This window comes from Pelmatolapia mariae, linkage group LG7, assembly GCF_036321145.2.
Source record: "Pelmatolapia mariae isolate MD_Pm_ZW linkage group LG7, Pm_UMD_F_2, whole genome shotgun sequence".
Taxonomy (NCBI): domain Eukaryota; kingdom Metazoa; phylum Chordata; class Actinopteri; order Cichliformes; family Cichlidae; genus Pelmatolapia; species Pelmatolapia mariae.
The window spans coordinates 55585944-55605435 of NC_086233.1; the positions used below are offsets into that span (position 1 = coordinate 55585944).

Genomic DNA, 19492 nt, shown 5'->3' on the forward strand with positions numbered 1-19492 from the left:
CACACTCGACTGACTTCTGATGAAAAGCACAGATAGTGGCCATCACTCTGTGGCGAACAAATAAACACAAGAGCCCTGCACACACTCACTGGACACTTAGTGCAATTTTTTTTTCCAGGGTTAAATGGTAGGACTTCTCTTGAACTGCCAGTCTATAACACTGACTCAGCTAAACTTTAATACCTAAGACATGCCTTCCAACCTGTGGTTTATTGTCTCTCCCTCTCTCTCTTTCGCTCTCGCTAATAAGATGGATTAGTTGGCTATGCTAATCTATCTGCTGACTCGAGACAATAACTTAAGTGCGTGCGTGTGTGCAAGCATAAAGGTTTAAAAAAGCCTGTCCATTTGAATGCACACGCACAGCTCTGTCGTGTCAGCATTTGCATACTCACTCTGCATTTTACAAGTTGTCACCAGAGACTTACTGACTGAACTCACTATGTAATTTGTAATCTGGGCCTGTACCGACTAATTTATGGAACCATGAGGGAAACGAAAGGGGTTTGTCATTGAAAGGTGAATGCTTTTTCTGTTATGAGCTTGCTCAGTATCGCACTAAAATTACCGACTGTAATAATATGAACTCAAATACATAAGTTGTAGAATTGCCGCTATAATAAATCACAACAACGTATGGACAAGGTGACCATGAGTGCTTAAGGACACCAATAAGAGCAAACTATTTATGCTCAAATGGCTATCCTATGTGTTCTTAAGCTCTGTGGTTTTCATGATTTAGGATTAGACTGAGCAGGCTCAGAAAAATGGGACGCAGCTTATCAATTAAGTAGCCTCCCTTTGAGGTGACACTGATGCTTTTATGGTGTTGCACCAGTCTTACCCAAGGTCAACGCAAACAGACCTTTTCTCCAAAATAACCCGTTAAGGTTTTTTGCTTTACTGCTGCTGATGAGGTACCATTAAGCTCTTCTCTTTCTTTCCTTTCTTTCCTTAAGCCTAGAGCACACATGGTTTATAAAACTGTATAAAATAAAGGAGGGGTGTGGGAGGTGGGGGGAGGGGGGGGGGGGGGGTTGAAGACAGCGACTCCTTGTCTCCTGCAGCAAGCAGAGGGAAGTGTGTGATAAGAAAGAAGGTGCTACCAACATGTCTTCAGCCTGACTGGCCTTGTTAACACACAAAAACATTCATATTTATTGTGTTAGGGTGACACTCAAGGTGTGAAGAGCGAAGATTGGCCCTGTCCTTGAAATGCTGATAACATGAAAAACTGAAAAGACAGAAAAAAAACATACAGGGAAAAGGTAAGATTACAGAATGAAAGAGAAAGGGAAGGAGAAAAAAGCTGTAATAGTCCTACAACACTCTCATGAGGATACGATATGTACTGTATTCATGAATTTTATATTTGAATGTGATGAAAGGCTTTTCCAGAAAGAGGAAGCCATTTAAACATGTAAAAAAAATCTCCTTAAGTGTATTTGGGATATTGCTGAACGCTGTAAAATAAAATAAAGTAACAGCTGACAGTAGCAAAACAGATGCCGGTACATCTTTCCTAATGAAACCTAAAGGAAAAAAAAAGAAGCTGATCAGCAGCTGATGTCCTTGAGCTCCAACTGTTCATTTTCAAAGCAGAGCGATGCATTGAAAGAACAGGCTTCATACATACGGCATAATTGGCGCTCACTTCAAGGGCGTAGATTTGGTTTTGGCATTGGTGGGGACGGATGATTCAACCACCGCACCCTGCCCTGTTTCTTTTTTTTTTCTTTTTTGTCTTTGCTTCTTGATAACAAAAATGGTATACATATATATACAAAAAACCTCTGTTTGTTTCTTTGGTTTTTGCCCTTTATCACCGTCCCTCTTCCCCGCTCTTTTTCTTTCCCTCTTTCTTTCTCCCGTTTCTTTTCCCCAGTCAAGTCTGTCCCGTATTCAGCAAATGAAAATAAAATAAACAATAAAAGCAAAGGTGAATCAAATAGACCAATATGGCAAGGCTGGGATGGTCCATTTGGTAAAGTAAATCCATTGGGCATCTTTCTTTGCCTTTAGACAACAATTCTGATGGCAAAAGAAACAACAGGTAAAAGAAAAAATAAATAAATATATATATATACATATATATACAAAAAACTTGAATTTTACAATGTTTATTTATCGGCCACAACAACAGGGTGTCCAAATTCAGAGGCTGCGTCCACCTGAGGACCCGGCCTTCGCGATCTAAGTGGGCCGGGTTCTCCGAACGCCAGGTAGACCGGAAATGAGTGACTGTGAAATTGGACGGTCTAGCCTTCAGAATTACGTCACCGTCTGCTCCTTGCTGTCTAAAATATAACCGGACGCTGGTGTAAATTTTCGACCATCTCACACTTCTGTTTAATCAGTTTTCTGTTTGACGTTTATTCAGCTGTGTGAAAACCCCGGAGGTTTAATAGAGGGATTAATAAAGTTTTATCTAATCTAATCACTTTAATCTCAGCCAAACCGATTTACTCACGAACAAATAAAACACTGAAAAAGGCCAAACAATAACATTTTTAAGTTAAGTGACTTATATATCACGTTTAACCTGAGTAGCGAAAGACCGCGGGGGTTTGAAAACGATGTGCCGGGAGTTTGCTGTTCTCCCCGGCTCAGATATTTGAAGTTTACACAGCTACATTCTCACCCGAAAATATGTTAAAAGTTTATTTTGCGACCCAGAAAGAGTAATAAGAGTAATATTAAAACTAAGTAGCTGCAGTAGTAGTAGCCATTGTTGGAAACTGGAATTGGCTGGGCCAATCTGGGATATGGTTTTTCAATTTTGTTGTCCGGGTGGAAAAACGGGAGAAATTCGGGAGAATGGTGGCTCCGGGAGATTTTCGGGAGGGGCACTGAAATTCGGGATTCTCCAGGAAAAATCAGGAGGGTTGGCATGTATGGCCTAGCATAGCCTGTAACGTTATTATGATGGACACATTTTATGAGTGAACTTGACTTTAAGTGACTTACAGGTTTCTTTGAAAAATACTTTCTTATATCCAGGTTCTTCCTTTTTGCTGCCATCCTCCTCTCCTCCTTGCAGGTCCTCGCAGCGCAGGCTTGCCGCTGCTAAAACTAAACAGAGCTCCCTGAAAGGCACAGCCAATCACATTGGCCATATTTGTCACATGAGGTAGGACTCCAGTAGAGAACGTAATTTAACTCTTTCTGCACCGCTAGGTGAATGAGACGTTGACAGATCGTTTTTTTTTCTTTCTATCGGGTTTGTTTTTCTTTACTCGAAGAGATCAAATTATTGGTGGGGACAATTCAATAATCGCTGGATATTGGTGGGGACATGTCCCTTCCGTCCAAGCCAAATCTACGCCCATGGCTCACTTGCCACACCATCAGATATCCATTCATAAGCTATTAGGGAAAAGCTACACAACACAGGCATTTACATGTCTCCTTCTCTTTTCTTTCACTGAATCCTCTTCGGCTCCTCTTGTAGTCCTCAAGGACTTTGAGAACATTTCCTGCTTATGTGTGGGCTGTCCTTTTCTGTCTCTTTGTCCCAGTGCTTCAAGAGCAATCATTTCCACAACTGACGTCATTCATTAATCACTGAGTTAACCTTTTTTTTCATTGAGGCTTTATATTTAAATCGTAGCATGTTGTTCCAAGTGTACAGGATTGTCTCCTGTTTCCGGCGGAGCTTTGCTTTGGTTCATCCTCCAAAAGAATATGGCTGATATAGCTATTACAACCTTGTTTTCTAGCCTAATATGAAAACTATAAAACGAATACCTCTGACTGACAATGATCTTTCAATAATATAAAGTAGGCTGCACGGTATTTACAATTGCACCACCAAAGCCGAGCATTGAGAATCTTTTGAAATGCCAAGAAAATTATACTATATTGCATCATCAAACACTGTCAATAAGCAGACACAGATAATTACAGTATTGCCCTTGCACCTCAGATATGTCTGCAGAACCGAGCTACAAAGGGGAAATTGTGCTGAAAATTCCACACTTGTGACCAGATGACTTCCTGTGTGATTCCTCTCCAGCCCATTGCACTACCTCCCTATCGCTCCTTACCTCTCTCTCTTCCACCCTACCCTCCGTGATGCTCTGTTCATGTCAGTCTCAGCTGCCGCAGCAACACTGATGTTTAAGCATTCTAGGGGAGTGCAGACACACTCCAAAACTTCTTAATGGGCAGGCTAAAAATAGCTCAAGCTGGATCTGACTGGGCTGATTCATGCGGCTGTGAGTCATTCAACTGTGCCGCGGTGTGAGGAGAGCAAGGGAATGGAGTGAATGAGCACTAAAAGAAAAGAAATAAAACTTTGCACGCTTGTTAAGATATAAAACCGCTGAAAAATATGCCCTTGCTTATCCCATCAATGAGTAAAATGTGCATTTTATCCCGTGTGAGTGCGTGTGCCTCTAATTCCTTAAGGACACTTGACACTGCAGGGCAGCAAAAAAGAAAATTAAGGCTAATATAATGGAAACTGAGGCTGATCAAAAACAACTTGCTGTTTCATTTACCATTAGGCACAACTTTTTAGGTCTTTTTGGTTATTGCATGTTGATTTCTCTTTTGGGGATAGCAGGATGGTGGGTGGGGTCTTTAGGCTGGCGGGTTGCAGGAGCCCAACAGATGGTAGCCAACAGATTAACAGTACCACTGCTAAAAATGAGTGGCGTGGTAATTTGTTAGCATCATTAGAAAGGGAAAAGCAGTTCATACTCATATCATTATTCCCTCCATTAACACGGGTAAACATCTACTATTAACCCCCTGATACAGGCCAGCAGCATCTGTGTGTGTATGTGGGAGGGGGAGTCGCTTACTGCTTACTGAAATGATTCAAGGCTCTCAGCAGCGCTGGAAAACAAAGTCCTTTCCTTTTCAAAGTTTTGTTTTTAACCCGAAAAATAACAACACACTGACACAGTACAACCCACTGACAAACAGACACACAAAACTACTAGGGCCCTGTAGATCAATCCAATCAATATTTTGGTCTTCCTATTGCTTTTGTTTCCCTCTTTGACTTCTACACTTAGCCTTTGTCTCACTTCCCTCTCTCTGTCCCCTTGAGCACTGGTTGAAGATGAACTGCTGGCTGCAGGTAGCTCTTTCCATGCTGAGAGCAGAGAGCCATGTGGTGACAGATAACAGCCAGAGAGTCGGTGATGGCTTAAACTGTCACATGGTCATTCACACTTTCTCCCTCTGTTTTCACATCCTCCATCCCTGACTTAAACAACTCATTTTTTTCCATTCAACATCATTTTTTCTTTTCCCTCCATCTTCACTGCTCTTTCAAACCTCTCAGAAGAAACAGAGAAATGATGGACAGACAGATAAGGGGGCTTTCTTTTGAGTTTAGACCTCACGACTCATGGCACAGTGAAAGAAAGGGAGCGTGTATAATGGTATTTGGGTTACTTAATTGTAGACAGGGCTGTCTTTCCTGCTTCACTAGGCCGAGACATATTGCCCTTACTGTCAGTGATGCCTGAGTGGCTGCCTTCAGATAAACAACCCACTGTGTGTGTTGTAGTGTGTCCCAGTGTGTGTTACTATGTCATCTTGTGTTGTCTTGCTGTTGTACTGCACATGAATCTAGGGATGAAGATGAGATTAGTTTTGAAATGCTTCAGTAGATTCAGAAATTGTATGTTAATCACTGATACATCAAATGCCTGTCTTGTACTGCATAATTTATTTTTATTTATATAATTATAGGCAAATATAATTATTAGCATCCGGTTAAATAAAAGAAAAAGAACTATTTACTGGTGGGGAAGGTAGACATCACTTCAAAGCTCTGAAAAGGACTTCTAGGTACTGAGTTTTTTAGGATTTATGAGTGAGTGGGACTGAGTATCAGATCCCTCCCCTCCTCCCTCTTTTCCTCCTCTCTGAAAGACACGCTCTGCCATCTCCACTTTGCTGTCTTTTAGAGTATGCTCCACCATCCGTCTCCCTTGCTATCTGGCCCTTTCTTTCCCACCTTCCCCTATCTTTTTCTCACAATGCATTTAAATGGAGTATTTAGAGATTCCGCCCTTTCTCATCACTCCACACCTACTCTGAGGTAACCTCAATCCCTCAACAACCCCTTTAAAAAAGGAAAATTCCCCAGCTGCTCCAGAAATAGGCCCCAGGAGACGCACGACAAACACACAAGGAAGGGGATGATATTCACAACCAAAAATGCCCTTGCCTTATTTCCACTCTATGAACCTGCTGCAGCCTTTTATGCCAAGGTAAACGTTTTCACCCAGTGACCAGATGGTTTCCATGATATTTGTTTATGATGCTGCACAAAAATTTGAATCCAGCAACCCCACTGCACATGTTGTTCCCCCTGGGAACGCACTAAACGAAATGTGCCATCTGCTAATTAAACGACAGTCTAAATGGAGATGCGTTCACATTAATCTGAAGTACTCTGAGTTGTTTGAAAAGTTTACAATGTTGTCTTTAAATGCTGCAACATGGATGTGAAGGTCAATTATGAAGCACACAAAATGGCATGGCAAAAAATATAGAAGTTTTACACCATTTTATTACCTACTGCAGGGCAGGGGCTGCTTTATTGTTAGGTGGTCTTTTTTTATTTATTGTTCCTGTAATATCTCCGTGTGTTACAGCCAAACAGCAATGCATTCAATTACCATACTACTGCAATACGTTTTACTGGTAGACTGTTTTTAGCTTTTAAAAACATCGGGGACTCATGCCATTTTGCTTGTATTCCTCAAGCCCCATGAGTTTATGTAAAGGTCAATAAATAATGATAAAAATAAATACATAAATTTAAAAAAAGCAAAAATAAACCCAAGGATTTATTAGTGGAGTTGGCAAATACCATTAATAATTATTTTTTCATTTTGTTGTGTTAGGCTCATAACGCAAAAGGTAGGTAAGTTTTCTTTCTTCTTTTTTTTTTTTTTTACTGTGCACATGAGTGCCAAAATAGTACTTACATATAATTTTGAGACACATTTAAGAGTCATTTATTCCTAAACAGGCTACCTCTAATACTTTAAGATTGGATTAATAGCCTTATTTTGTCACCGTATCTAAAGTTAACATACCTACCTGTTCGGGTCAGTGACGTGATACTCAAAGATTTGCTCGTGGGCCAGTAGGGGCCATTTTTGTGCAGCCTACTACAAAAGGAAGAATATACTAAAGTGCGTCAAGTTCATGTAATATTTGATACAGCAGCACAGAATGAAATCAAGGAAATATTTCTCTTTTCAAATCACATCTTATACTTTATATTAGGAGCTATTTTACATCTTTAGCAGGAGAAAGTAGTGAAAGGATTCTTAAAAACAAAGCAATCCAGTTGTCAGCAGATTACTTGAGAGAATTGCAGGTGAACAGTGTCTGACAGCCATCTGTGAGACAGACTAGACTTTCAGCAAACAGAAAGCAGGCTAAACCTTCCCAACACTGACAATCTGATGTCGAGAATAGACACCTCAGTATCAATTAAGACATTTATAAACTAGTACAAAAATGGGCAGCCAAACAAATGAAACAATACAAACACCAGCTAAATGCTGACTGTTAATCTGTTGCGTGCATTTTGGGGTAATTGGAGTGAAAGTGATTTCTTTCTAGAATTACCCCTTTCTGGCTGTGAGCCTCTGTGAAACAATCGATTTACTGTTTAAATCTACTTCTCTGCAGACTTGACCTTTGACCTTTTGGATATAGAAGATCTTTATGTTATCATCCTCCCCCACTAGACATTTGAATGAAATTTCATCATGGTTAGCAAAACAAGTTTTGTGAGCTCAGTGTGATCCTGACCTATATGACTGATGGACCAACTGACAGTCTGAAAACATGAAGCCTTCAGCCACAACTAGTGTCACTGCAGAGACTAAAAGATGTTCGGCTACACGTGTTTGATTTATTCACCTCCATAAAACTCTCATACAAAACCAATTTTCAAAGTTTTGGTTAATTATTTAACAAAACTAATAGATAAGCATGAAATACTACTTAAACCACTAATGCGTATGTATGTTTTTGTGCATGTGGGCTTTCCACAAATGATAACACATCATTCACATACAGCTCTATTGCACAATGCTTTTATACTTTTTAAGACTGAAAATTAAAAGCAAACCTTTTTAAATAAGGAAAATATACAGGAGGCATTTGCCATTAACTTGTAGTTGACTGCTAAATTTCATGAGAATTTTCCTCTGATCCAAACCCTGACTACATGTTCTAACGCAGGCTAAACCATTCAGGCTTTGCAGTACACCTGCATTTAATTATGCACTAATCAAGTGCCCCTAAAAGCTTGAAAATCTTTGGTGGAAAACTCAACAGTCAAATGTCAACTAATGAAAAGGGAAGGTTAGATTTAAGTACTCTGTTGCCAGTATACTGTCTCCGGCATCTGCATAACCGTCTTTCCAGGCAGCTTAGACATTTTCAAAAGATTTACCTCAGCTGCTACTGTAAGAATATTTTATTGATGATACAGTTTTACTGTCAAAGCAGCTGTAAATATTTGCAACAGTTGGGAATATGGAACAAATAAACTTTTTACTATTTGTTATTACTTATTTATTTGCAAATTTTACTTTTGAAGTATAATTCTGAAGTACAACTGGGTGCTTAAAACCCTTGCCTCAACAAACACGGGCTTTATTTTTGCATTTATTTACAAAGTGCAGGGTAGACATACAGACAGCAGGGGACTGACATCCCGCAAAAATCTGACCAACCTGAAGTCAAAGTGGATTCAGTGACTAACCCATTTCAGCCCAAGTATCCTCTCTGTAACTACTACTCCTTAACACTGTATTTACACTGCCAGAGGTGGGTGATGCTTTTTGTGGACAATATTTCCATGTAATAGTGAAATATCCTGGAGATGTATAAAAAATATCATTATTACTTTGGCATTTGCTGTTCAGTATTCCCCAAATTACTTAAATCCTCTCAGAATTTATCATTAAGATCAATATTTAATTTTAGGCAGCAGGCGATGATACAGCAGCACAGAATGAAATCAAGGAAATATTTCTCTTTTCAAATCACATCTTATACTTTATATTAGGAGCTATTTTACATCTTTAGCAGGAGAAAGTAGTGAATTAGTGGATTCTTAAAAACAAAGCAATCCAGTCGTCAGCAGATTACTTGAGAGAATTGCAGGTGAACAGTGTCTGACAGCCATCTGTGAGACAGACTAGACTTTCAGCAAACAGAAAGCAGGCTAAACCTTCCCAACACTGACAATCTGATGTCGAGAATAGACACCTCAGTATCAATTAAAACATTTATAAACTTACAGGAGAGATATTTTTTTGACAGAATTTCTATAGTTGGCACAGGCATTTAATTAATAAGCCTGAAATTTTAAATGATAAAAAAAAATCAAGAGAGTGATTAGAATGAAAGCAGTTTACAGTCAATTAAAAAAATGTAATTGCCAATTAATTTATAGCGCACCTTTTTTCATTTCTGGTTTCAGGGTAGTTCCAACTAATTGATGATTACATCACAGAGACACAGATGTTACACTATTGTTTCCACAAAGAGAGCTACACAGGACTCTGACCATTAGAGCAAGATTATAATAACTTGTCAGACTCTGACACCATCAGTGCACAGTATGCACATGCATGTATGTGTCAGTGTGCATGTAGATGTCTTACCTAGTCGTGGATCATATTGTCTCATCTGCACTTCTTCCACACAGTCTGCTGGGAACCATCCTGTCCTCCCTTTGACTGTGCCTTCCCAGAAACCTCCTTCCCCAATGCTGAGCACTGACAAAGAGAGAGAGTATGGGGAACTAAATCAGTCAAACATTTCATTAAATGAGCCTTAGCTGTCATCATTGTGAGGTTGTGGAGTCTTGGGAAAGGGAACAAAAAGGACAAAGGGCCACATAACCAACTGAGGTATTTAGTTTTTTTGTGTTCTTTCTTCATAAATTACACAATGAAGTGTGCACACAGGGAGTGGGAAGAAAGGAGAGGAGTGAAAGATTTTGTTTCACAAACACACACCGACACAAAGTCCACTGACACAAAGAGAAGAAATTGGGAAGCAGAAATACTGGTCTGTAACTTATGTACCATACCAAGGGCAACATATTTTCATTTCCCCTCATACCAGTAACTAAGTTTAAATTTTTAAAATGTCATAGAGGGACAAACTGATATTTTAAAACAGAGGAAAGGAATGATAAAAAAGAAGTGGGAGTTAATAAAAGGCGGAAAAAAAAGACCAAGTAGAGGTTGTGAAAGAGAACAAGAGGGCGGGAAGGAAAAAGAAAGAGATCCCTTCTAAGTTCCGCTGTGGTAATTAGAGATGAATGTATAGTTGATATTGATCTTCCCTGCAGGACTGAGCCAGCACACTCATTTCTACAACACTCATCCATTATCCCAGCAAGCCAACAGACACACATACACGGACACAAACACACGCTCCTCAGAGATCACCAGCTGGAACTGAAGCTTTGCCTGAGTGAGCCCTTCTTCTAAACTGGTTGCTAGGATACGCCAGTGTGATGTTGCAGCCAGCAGACAGTCTGCTAAATGATGTAGTCTGCTTCCTCCAACTATATTCCACTCTGGCATGGGGACATGTCATGGTGGTGTAACCTGGGGCACTTTGAGAAGCAGCCAGCTGGACTGAAATGATAGTAAATGTTCAAATATCAGTCATTCACAGGATTCTTTTCTGTATCTTGCAAAAAAATAAAACACACATTTTCTCAATGACTTACTTGACTTAGCCTACATCTACAGAAATCCCACACTGACCCCCAACCCCCAGTTTATTTTTTTTACTATATGTTCAGAGGCACATGGGCTGCAGCAGACCATAGTGGAAAAATGTGCCTCAGTACACAGTTTGATGTTTAAACCAACCCTGTTAAATTAAACTTATTGTATTAATTTTATAGCAGACTTTCTCATTTTCTCCTCTGGGAATGGTAAAGTTTAGTTAGCTAGAAAATGTATTAGTTTTCATAATACTATTGGCCTCCCAGGTGTGGTGGAGCCTATCCTGTGTGTGTGATAGAGCGTGAAGCATGGTACACCCTGGGCAGGTCACCAGTCTATCACAGATTAGAGCCCGGTATTAGAAAACTCATTAAAGGAAATGCTCTGAAATCTTTGAAACTTTCAGAGCATTTACATTAAATGTGTTCATGTAAATGGGGAGTCATCTTTACATGTGAGTTCCACGGGGTTCAGGCAGTGTAAAACTGTATATATTTTGACTGCTATGCAGATGATACTCAGCTATATCTATCTATGAAGAAGGATGACAAAGCAATTTGTTCAACTATGTGCATGACTCAAAGATATAAAGGCCTGGGTGTTCCATAATTTTCTTCTCTCAAATTCAGACAAAACCAAGTTTTTTTCCTAAAAAAGCTTAGAAAAGAGATTCTTATTTTGGATGACATTACCTTGGCCTTCAGTAATACTGTGAGTAGAGAACACTGAGCACCTATTCTCTACTCACCTCTTTTTCACGTCCCACGTGCTACTACTGCAGCATGCCATTAAATATCTCTCTTTGTTAGTCTGTCTTTTGTCCTGTCTCCCTATACTCTCCTTTCCCCCCACCACCCAAATGGTCAAGGCAGATGACTGAACCTCACTGAGCCTGGTTCTGCTGGAGGTTTCTTGCTGTTAAAAGGGAGATTTTCCTTCCTACCATCACAAGATGCTTGCTCTAAGGGGTCATTAGATTGCTGGGGTTTTCTCAAGAATATTGAAAGTCTTTACCTTTGAGTGTAAGGCACTCTGGGGCAACAGTTGTTGTGATTTGGTGTTATATAAATAAACCTACATTCAAAAACAGAATTGAACTGAACTGAAATGTCAAAACCCAGGAGGCAACAGTGCTAATCACAATACCACTGTGCTGCTCTTAGTTTGCATAATAATAATATGATGATGGTATGGTTATCCCATATTTTTGTAAAAAATCTGCCTCTTCACTTGTATACACATGTAACCCCTCTAAAAGCTGCTTCTTTCAGGCTCAACATTCACTTACTCACTAGACGAAAGCGATGTGGAGGAGGAAGGAACGGCTGTTTATTGACTCCCCACTCCCTGCTGTAAAAAACATGACACTCAGCACACAGAGGATGCGTGGACTGATCCCCCTCTCTGATCTCAGCTTAACACAACTTTACCCCACCTGTCTCCTGAGAACAGACTTACTCTGTCTTTTTTCCATTCTCAAACCCTTTATTCTCTCTCTACTATACGAGTCTTTCGTTCTCTGAGCTTCGGAATAATTTCCCAGCTATCACCTCCATCCACCCTTTTGTCTCTGACAATGTGCCTGCCTATACTGTAATCATGTCGCTGCAATAGACAGGTGCTGGCTGTGCTTTCTGTTCCCCAATGACAGAAATGAAAGAAAAGGTGAGACCTCTGATTGATCTTTGAGGCCGCCCTCACTTAATTCCCTCACTCTCTTATACCACACTACTAATCTATTTCTGGTCAGAACACAGACTGAATCGACCACTGAGTGTTTGAGACTATAAGAAAAATTCACTGTTTTATATATATATATATATATATATATACTGCATGTTTGCCAGTGTATATGCAATCATCCTTCTTTGCTGAACTTTAGTCACGCCCCAGCCACTATGAAATCTGAAATCAATCCAACTGATTGCTTGTAAGTGAAAAAAAAAAGGTTAGTGACAAAAACGTGTGCATACGAACAAGCATAGATGTAATTAAATGCATGCCATGCTTGATAATTTGTTTAAATACAGAGGATAAAAAATAATTGTTTTAAACAAAATCTCATTAACTCTCTAGCACCTTTAATCATAAAAGCTATAGCTATTATATTTATATAGTTAGTGCTAGTAATATTTGGCAATTAAAGTGTTAAATGGTACCATGTTTTTAACAGAACTAGTACTACAGATATCACGGTTACTGGATTTTGTTTACATGGGGCACAAAAAATGTGTGTGTACTACGCTACACACACCAAAACAAAAGTGCATGTGAGCACATGATCTGGCATAACATCCAGAGCTCCCTGCTTTGTGAGTTCTCTCCACCTTTCACTGCCACTACATTTTGTCACTTGCCAAAGCTGTAATGACAGCTGTCCCTGTGATCCAGATGTGAGCACACAGAAGCCAAGTGACAGGAAGGAATGCAAACAGCGCATATCTGCGCTGGATTAACAAGGTCTGCTTTCCTACAACTGCCAAATGGTGAGCCACAGTTCAAGACAGCATTCGGAAAAGGCTTCCCTACTGTACAGTCAAGTTTTAGAGAGTGAGACTGTTTTTTTTGACAAACAGTCTCACTCTACAATGTGTCAGAGCAAGTGCAAGATAAATTAAGTGAAAAGACATGTCCTTTTTTGCATTATAAGTCCAGTTGGTCAAAATGTGACTCTCTGTTTGTTTGAGCTCTGCTGGTGTTGAATTTCACTTTGGGGTTCTTTAGATGCACTGATGAAATCCCAAACAGTGTCCTGCTTCCTGTGGAAGTCTTTCATGGCTTAAATAAACAACACTGTGCTACACACTGTAATCAACACCTCAGCTGGACATGAGCCTTTCACTCTACTGCATGATGAAAGGTCAGTCCTATCTCAGCTGTATGACTGCTAGGCGTGACCTGCCACACGGAGTCATAATCACCTCCACAGGTAAACCAGTGTGAGTGGCATGTGGTGACATTCGTTCATACACACAGTTTCACATGAACACACCACTGCACACATGGTTTCACACTAAGAAACTAGCTGCAAGTTGTGCTACTACTCTAAATCTACAAAGTGGAGATGGATGCATTAAAGGGGAATATTTTGCAATGTAGAATTCCCTGCACAGTCATACTGAAACCTCACTTTGTTCATCCCAGAGGAACACAGCAGGGTTGAGGTCTAAACAGTGCTGCTTTTCTATATACACACACTCTTTACAACTGTATGTAGGGCACCAAGTGCTAGAGGGGCACACTGACAAGCTAATGGTCATAATTTGTAATAATAATCATGATTATTTAAATTTATGTCCAAGAAGCACAGCTACAGGCAGAGCCCCAAGGCAGTGTACTCCTAGTGCAAATCCCAAGCCTGGATAAATGGGAAGGGTTGTGTCAGGAAGGGCAGCTGGCACAAAATCTATCCCAAATCAAACATGCGGATAATCAATAAGATTTCCCCACTGAATCTGTCGGGGCCCGAGTTAACAATTACTGCCACTGATGGTGTTGGCCAGCAGGGTGCTGGTGGAAATTGTGCTACTATTTGCTTAAGACAAAGGCATGGATGTAGTGAAGGAGGACATGCAGAGGGCTGGTGACAGAAGAAGATGCCAGGGATAGTGTGGAGGGAGATGATCTGCTGTGGTGACTCCTGAAGGAAGGAGTCAAAAGAAGAAGATTTAAATTTAGTACCCTTACATGCATGCACATGCATTTTTATGGACACCCAAAGAAATTTTTAAAAGAGAAAATGACAAAAATGTTTTCGATTTCATTTAATCAATAATAAAATGCATGTTGTATGTGAAATGGTCAAAAAACAGGAAAGTACATAGATTTCTGTTGAAAGAAGTAGCACCAGGCATTTTGCCTCACTGCTGACCAACCATGCTTATGTGCATTGCTATCTCTAAAGAACAGTTCAGAACCAAAAAATAGCAGGTAGTGATTGCTGTATGATTATTGTTTGCATGGATATATGTTAAAACTATATGAAAAGGGGAGGGACCTCGCCAAATAACCACATTTAATTCTTCTATAAGTTACTGTGGGTGGATAAATGATTAGGCACGAACAGATAACTCAGTGTTTCTGAAATCCTAAATAACCTCACAAACTGTGATCGTGCAGGATTGCATTAAAATGCCAAAGCCAACCCTGCACTGAGGAACTGTGACTGTACAGGCCACCTGCTGAGAACCTGCTGTTTTGTTTCTTAAACCAACAGACAAAAACACAAACAAAGAAAAAAAAGATTTGACATAATCTGCATGACAGGAAACATTTTTACTCTCCTTTTATCTGGCTTTCAAATTCTTTTACCAACTGTTTACAGTATTGTACTTAAACAACAATTTCATATTTCATTGAATCTCATAGCTCATCAGAAATTATTTGTATACAATATACTTTAATGGCAATAGATTATAACAACATACAGCACGTATAAGAAGTCACGGGACATGAAATATTGTGAAATTATGTACTTAAAGTTACGTTGTTAATTCTCTGTAAACTTTAGGAAGCATATCCCCTCTTAATTTGTCTCAATAACAATTGGTATAGCTTTGAAAGCAAAATATTTTACCAGTTCCAATTGTTTTTCTCAAACAGCTTTATATTTGGCTGGTATTTTTAGCTGGTGACATGTCTTGACTGCAAGCAGTTCTGATTTAAAGCCATTGTGGGTGGTGCTGTGAAATGTATTTTGTGTGCCTTGCTGAAATAAACAAATACTTCCTAGAAAACGATGTTCTCTAGATGACAACACATGATGCTACAGACCAGTATAAACCATTCAGCTTTCATGGTGCATTCACAATTGTGTCAGTTATCTTTGCATTGATACCTGTAACAAGTTAAACTGTCCCTTTAATCTTTATAGAGTCCATCATTTCCCAAAAAAAACCATTTCTTTTTATTACCCAGCCCACAGTACAGTTTTTCACGTCAGCCCAGGATGATCATCTTAAATCACCTCAGGTCTGCCAAAGGAGACAGAAAATCTGGATCTTCTCTATTTATGCTTTGTTGCATTTAGTTTATATTTCATGCATGGTGTGACAAACTGGTAACTGACAATGATGTTCAGAAATGTTCCCGAGCCCAGGCAGCGATTACCACTACACAATCATGCCCCAGTACTGGCTTATTAGGGTCTCTGAATACTGGCTTACAGAAATGTCTTCTATTCTCTGAATCTTTTAATCAATTCTAGGTTGCAGTATTTTTGCATTCTCACTTTTCTACCTTTGACCTTCACAACTATGAGCTGCTTTTGGCCACAGGATTACTGATCAGAATAACTCACTCAAGTAAAGATTTCTATGGATATACTGTCACTACGTGAGGAATGGCACAGCTGGTTAAAGGTGGAGGGCGCATGTCTAAAAAAGAAGCAACATAAACCAGGGGTCGGCAACATTTTCGATGATGAGTGCCGTCTAAAATTTCCTCAGAAGTCAATGTGCCATATGATTGCATTAGCAATAAATTTAATAATGCTCTATATGAACAGTTACACACTATATAGAACAACTTGACAGAATTATATTTGTTCGCAGATGTTGGCAGCTATCAGCGAATAGCTATCAGCTATTTTGAAACAAAAAAAGACACATTTTATCCATAACAGCAAATGAACTGTACAACAGAAAATGCAAATGCTATTTATGGTCTCCTCACAAAAATGAAAACAAACGCTGTTGTGACAGTGATTTACACTGTCTTGTTGGTATATGTATGATTTCTATACATTTTACATCAGATAAAAACTTTGGTTGTAAGATTTGGATAATTATTTGTTTTACAGCTAGACATTTTAAATGAGAATAAGAAAGAAAAGTATTTCTTTGTGCCCCCCTTTCCCTGTTAATGCCCTACCTGGCCCCCTGGCAAAACTTTGCTAGACCCGCCCCTGCACAGTTACCAGCTGTCAGCCACTTAGAAAAGGATCCTGGTGTTATTTGTCTCTCATAAACAGTTGATAACTTCCCTTCAACTCATTCATGTCACCTAAAAGGTAAACCTGTTTCTCCATCACCTGCTCAGCTCTGATGATTCAGTAAGGACATCTCCTGCTTTCATCTTCATGTTTCCCTCTCACCAGATAACCAAACCGACATCATGACCAGCAGCTTTTACACCTGTGGCTCCAGCAATCCACCACCTTTCATTGTTTATACCATTACAAAAAAACAAAACAACAAACAAACAAAAAAAAACATCGGCCCATAAAAACGAAAAATCACATCGGCCCACCGGGCAGATGCCCGGTATGCCCGATGGCCAGTCCAGCTATGGTCGTGCCATCAGTTAACCCTTTGCGTGCCACAGCCCAGGGTTGCCGACCCCTGATCTAAACATTAGGAGTGTTTCAGCTACTGTATATGCAAAACCCCAGATTTTACCATTTGATAGATTTAAAAATTCACAGACTGGCTATTAAACACGCTCAGGCGGAGTGTACCGTACTCTACATACAATATTTTAAAGCCTCGTAGGGATTCAAAGCATCTTGCCACAGTAGACTGTGCAGCTCCTCGCCAGCCTTTTAATGAAAAATTCTTTAAAGAAACACAATACAAATTAAGCATGAAGTGAGACCAAAAGAAAGAAAAGATAAAAGCATAACAGAACCCGAGAATGAAACAAAGGCAAATTAAGTGGCAGGCAGAGGCTTGCATTTAGCAGTGACAAAGAGAGATGAGAGCCAGACATACACAAGCTGACAAAGAGGAAAAGCCATGTTTCAACAGACGCCTAGTTATTCATGACTGTCCAAAAAGTCTGTGGTGAAAAGTCTTACAGTATTGTTCTGTCTGTGCGTGCTATGACTGTGTTTTGCCCTCCGTTAAGACCGTCACGACTCCTGGTTTAAAAATAGCATCAGTGAGGATGCAGAGCTATTTATACGCTTCACACACCCTGCCTGCTGGCTTCAGTGCACCCCTGTTCGAGTGTGTTTCTATCAGTGTGTCTCTGGCAAGTAATTGAGCTCATTTTAGTTCTTGATTTGTGTCATTCTAATGCATTGAGCTGAGTCATTCATTTAGTTTCTCTGCCTCTCATTGCCTTTGTTCCTCGTTATACCAACAACCCCCTCCTCACACACACATGAACCACTGAGAGTCGTTTTCATGAATCAGTGAATGACAGATGATTAGGAAATGAGTAGATTTTTAAAAACACACACACAAACATGTTTCCCAGGTAACGGGGTGCTGCGTCAAACTCTTGTATTTGCCCACAGAAGCAGACAAAGGATGCAGCTGTTCTGAGAGAGGCTGATGGCTTTCTGCCACTGATGCACTCACACTGATTCAGATAGAAATGCCACAGAAGATTTGCCAAAGCCAAAGTACACCTTGATTTCCATGAAATGGTATGATGGCATTATTAAATATTGCATTTGTTGCTGAATTTTTTTGGAGTGTTGCAGTAATAATTCTTTTTAAGTAAGCTATAAAGTGATCTGTAACTCACTCTTACTTTCAAAGTCTGCATGTATTAATGCTGGTTGTTGGGCCAGCATAAATTAAGGCCGTCAAATATCTAAAAGAGTCACATTAAAAATGATGGTCTGCATAAGTCTGCTGTCACATGCCACGGCTGCATAATAGCATAGGGACACAGACAGAAATACCATGAGACAGAGTGAATACGCTTTGCCTGGTAGAAGCTTGTTTCACAGTCGATAACAGTTACATTTAAACTGTTCTAACCAGGAGCTTTCTGATGAAACACAAGCTATTGTAATTTTTTTCACCATCCTGTTGCTGCTCCCTGCTGTTCACTTTATGAGCTGTGCTCCTTTATTCTGTTTCCTCTGTGAATCTTAGGCATTAAGAGAAGCAAACAAAAAAGCACATTCTGATCACCAGTGTTCGGAGGTACTAGAGTGTGAGACAAAAACTTCAAGTGACTTGCAGTTTCAAAAATGCAGCTTTAATTGCATCAGTTAAAAATGTGAAGACTTGATCTAAATAGACTTAAGTGTATTTACGCTTCCTGGCCACTTTATTTGGTGCATTGATGAAACCTAATGCAATCCAATACAAAAAAGGGTGTAGTGAAAATACATGGAAATACAGTATATAATTGGGTTTGTACAATTCTAATGACCTTGAAAGTCAATATTTGGTATGATCACCTTTATTCTTCAACATGAACCTGTACATTCTTAGGCAAATTTTCCTATAATTTCTTTAAGTAGTCATCGGGAATAGTTCTCCAGGCTTTTTGAGGAACACTGAAAGCTCTTCTTTGGATGTTGGCTGCCTTTTGTTCTCCATTCACCATGCCAAGATGTGCCAAATTTTCAGCTAACAGCTCTTTGGGAATCACTTTGTTAGTGCAAAAATACTATTTTATGCCTGTCAAACACTGTTATTGTTGGCATTTCTCAAAGATTCAGCTAAAGCAATGGGAAATGTTTGCAACAGGCTGCTTGTAACAAATTATCTAAATATTTAAAACTGATTCTTTACTAAATTGCTTGTTATGTGTCGACAAAACACTTGTTCATTCTGGTTCAATCTTGAGATAAGTGCCTTTGTTTTAAGCTCATTGTTAATTGGCCTAACAAAATGGTCTAAAAATGGTCGGGTACAAGGACTGGACTGAAAATGCGTGAAAAGGCAGCAAATGTCCACAAAACCCCCCCAAAATACTGAAAGTCTGGAGAACTATTCCTCAAGGCCATTTTAAAATTAAAAGAAAGCCTAGCTCCTTTGAAGCGAAATATAAATAAAACAAAA

The 19492-nt window shown here is 39.5% G+C and overlaps 1 protein-coding gene across 10 annotated transcripts in view; it reads right to left on the reverse strand.

The window, feature by feature from the left end:
* The window catches only part of shank3a (SH3 and multiple ankyrin repeat domains 3a), a 194432-nt gene that overhangs the window by 32779 nt on the left and 142161 nt on the right, over window positions 1-19492 (reverse strand). For all 10 annotated transcript variants that reach the window (XR_010094399.1, XR_010094398.1, XM_063479829.1 and 7 more), the window contains one exon: window positions 9663-9776. Coding sequence is in view for 8 of the 10 variants with exons in the window: in XM_063479829.1 (XP_063335899.1) it covers window positions 9663-9776 (114 nt within the window). In the remaining 2 variants the exon portion in view is untranslated. The remainder of the gene's footprint in view (window positions 1-9662; window positions 9777-19492) is intronic.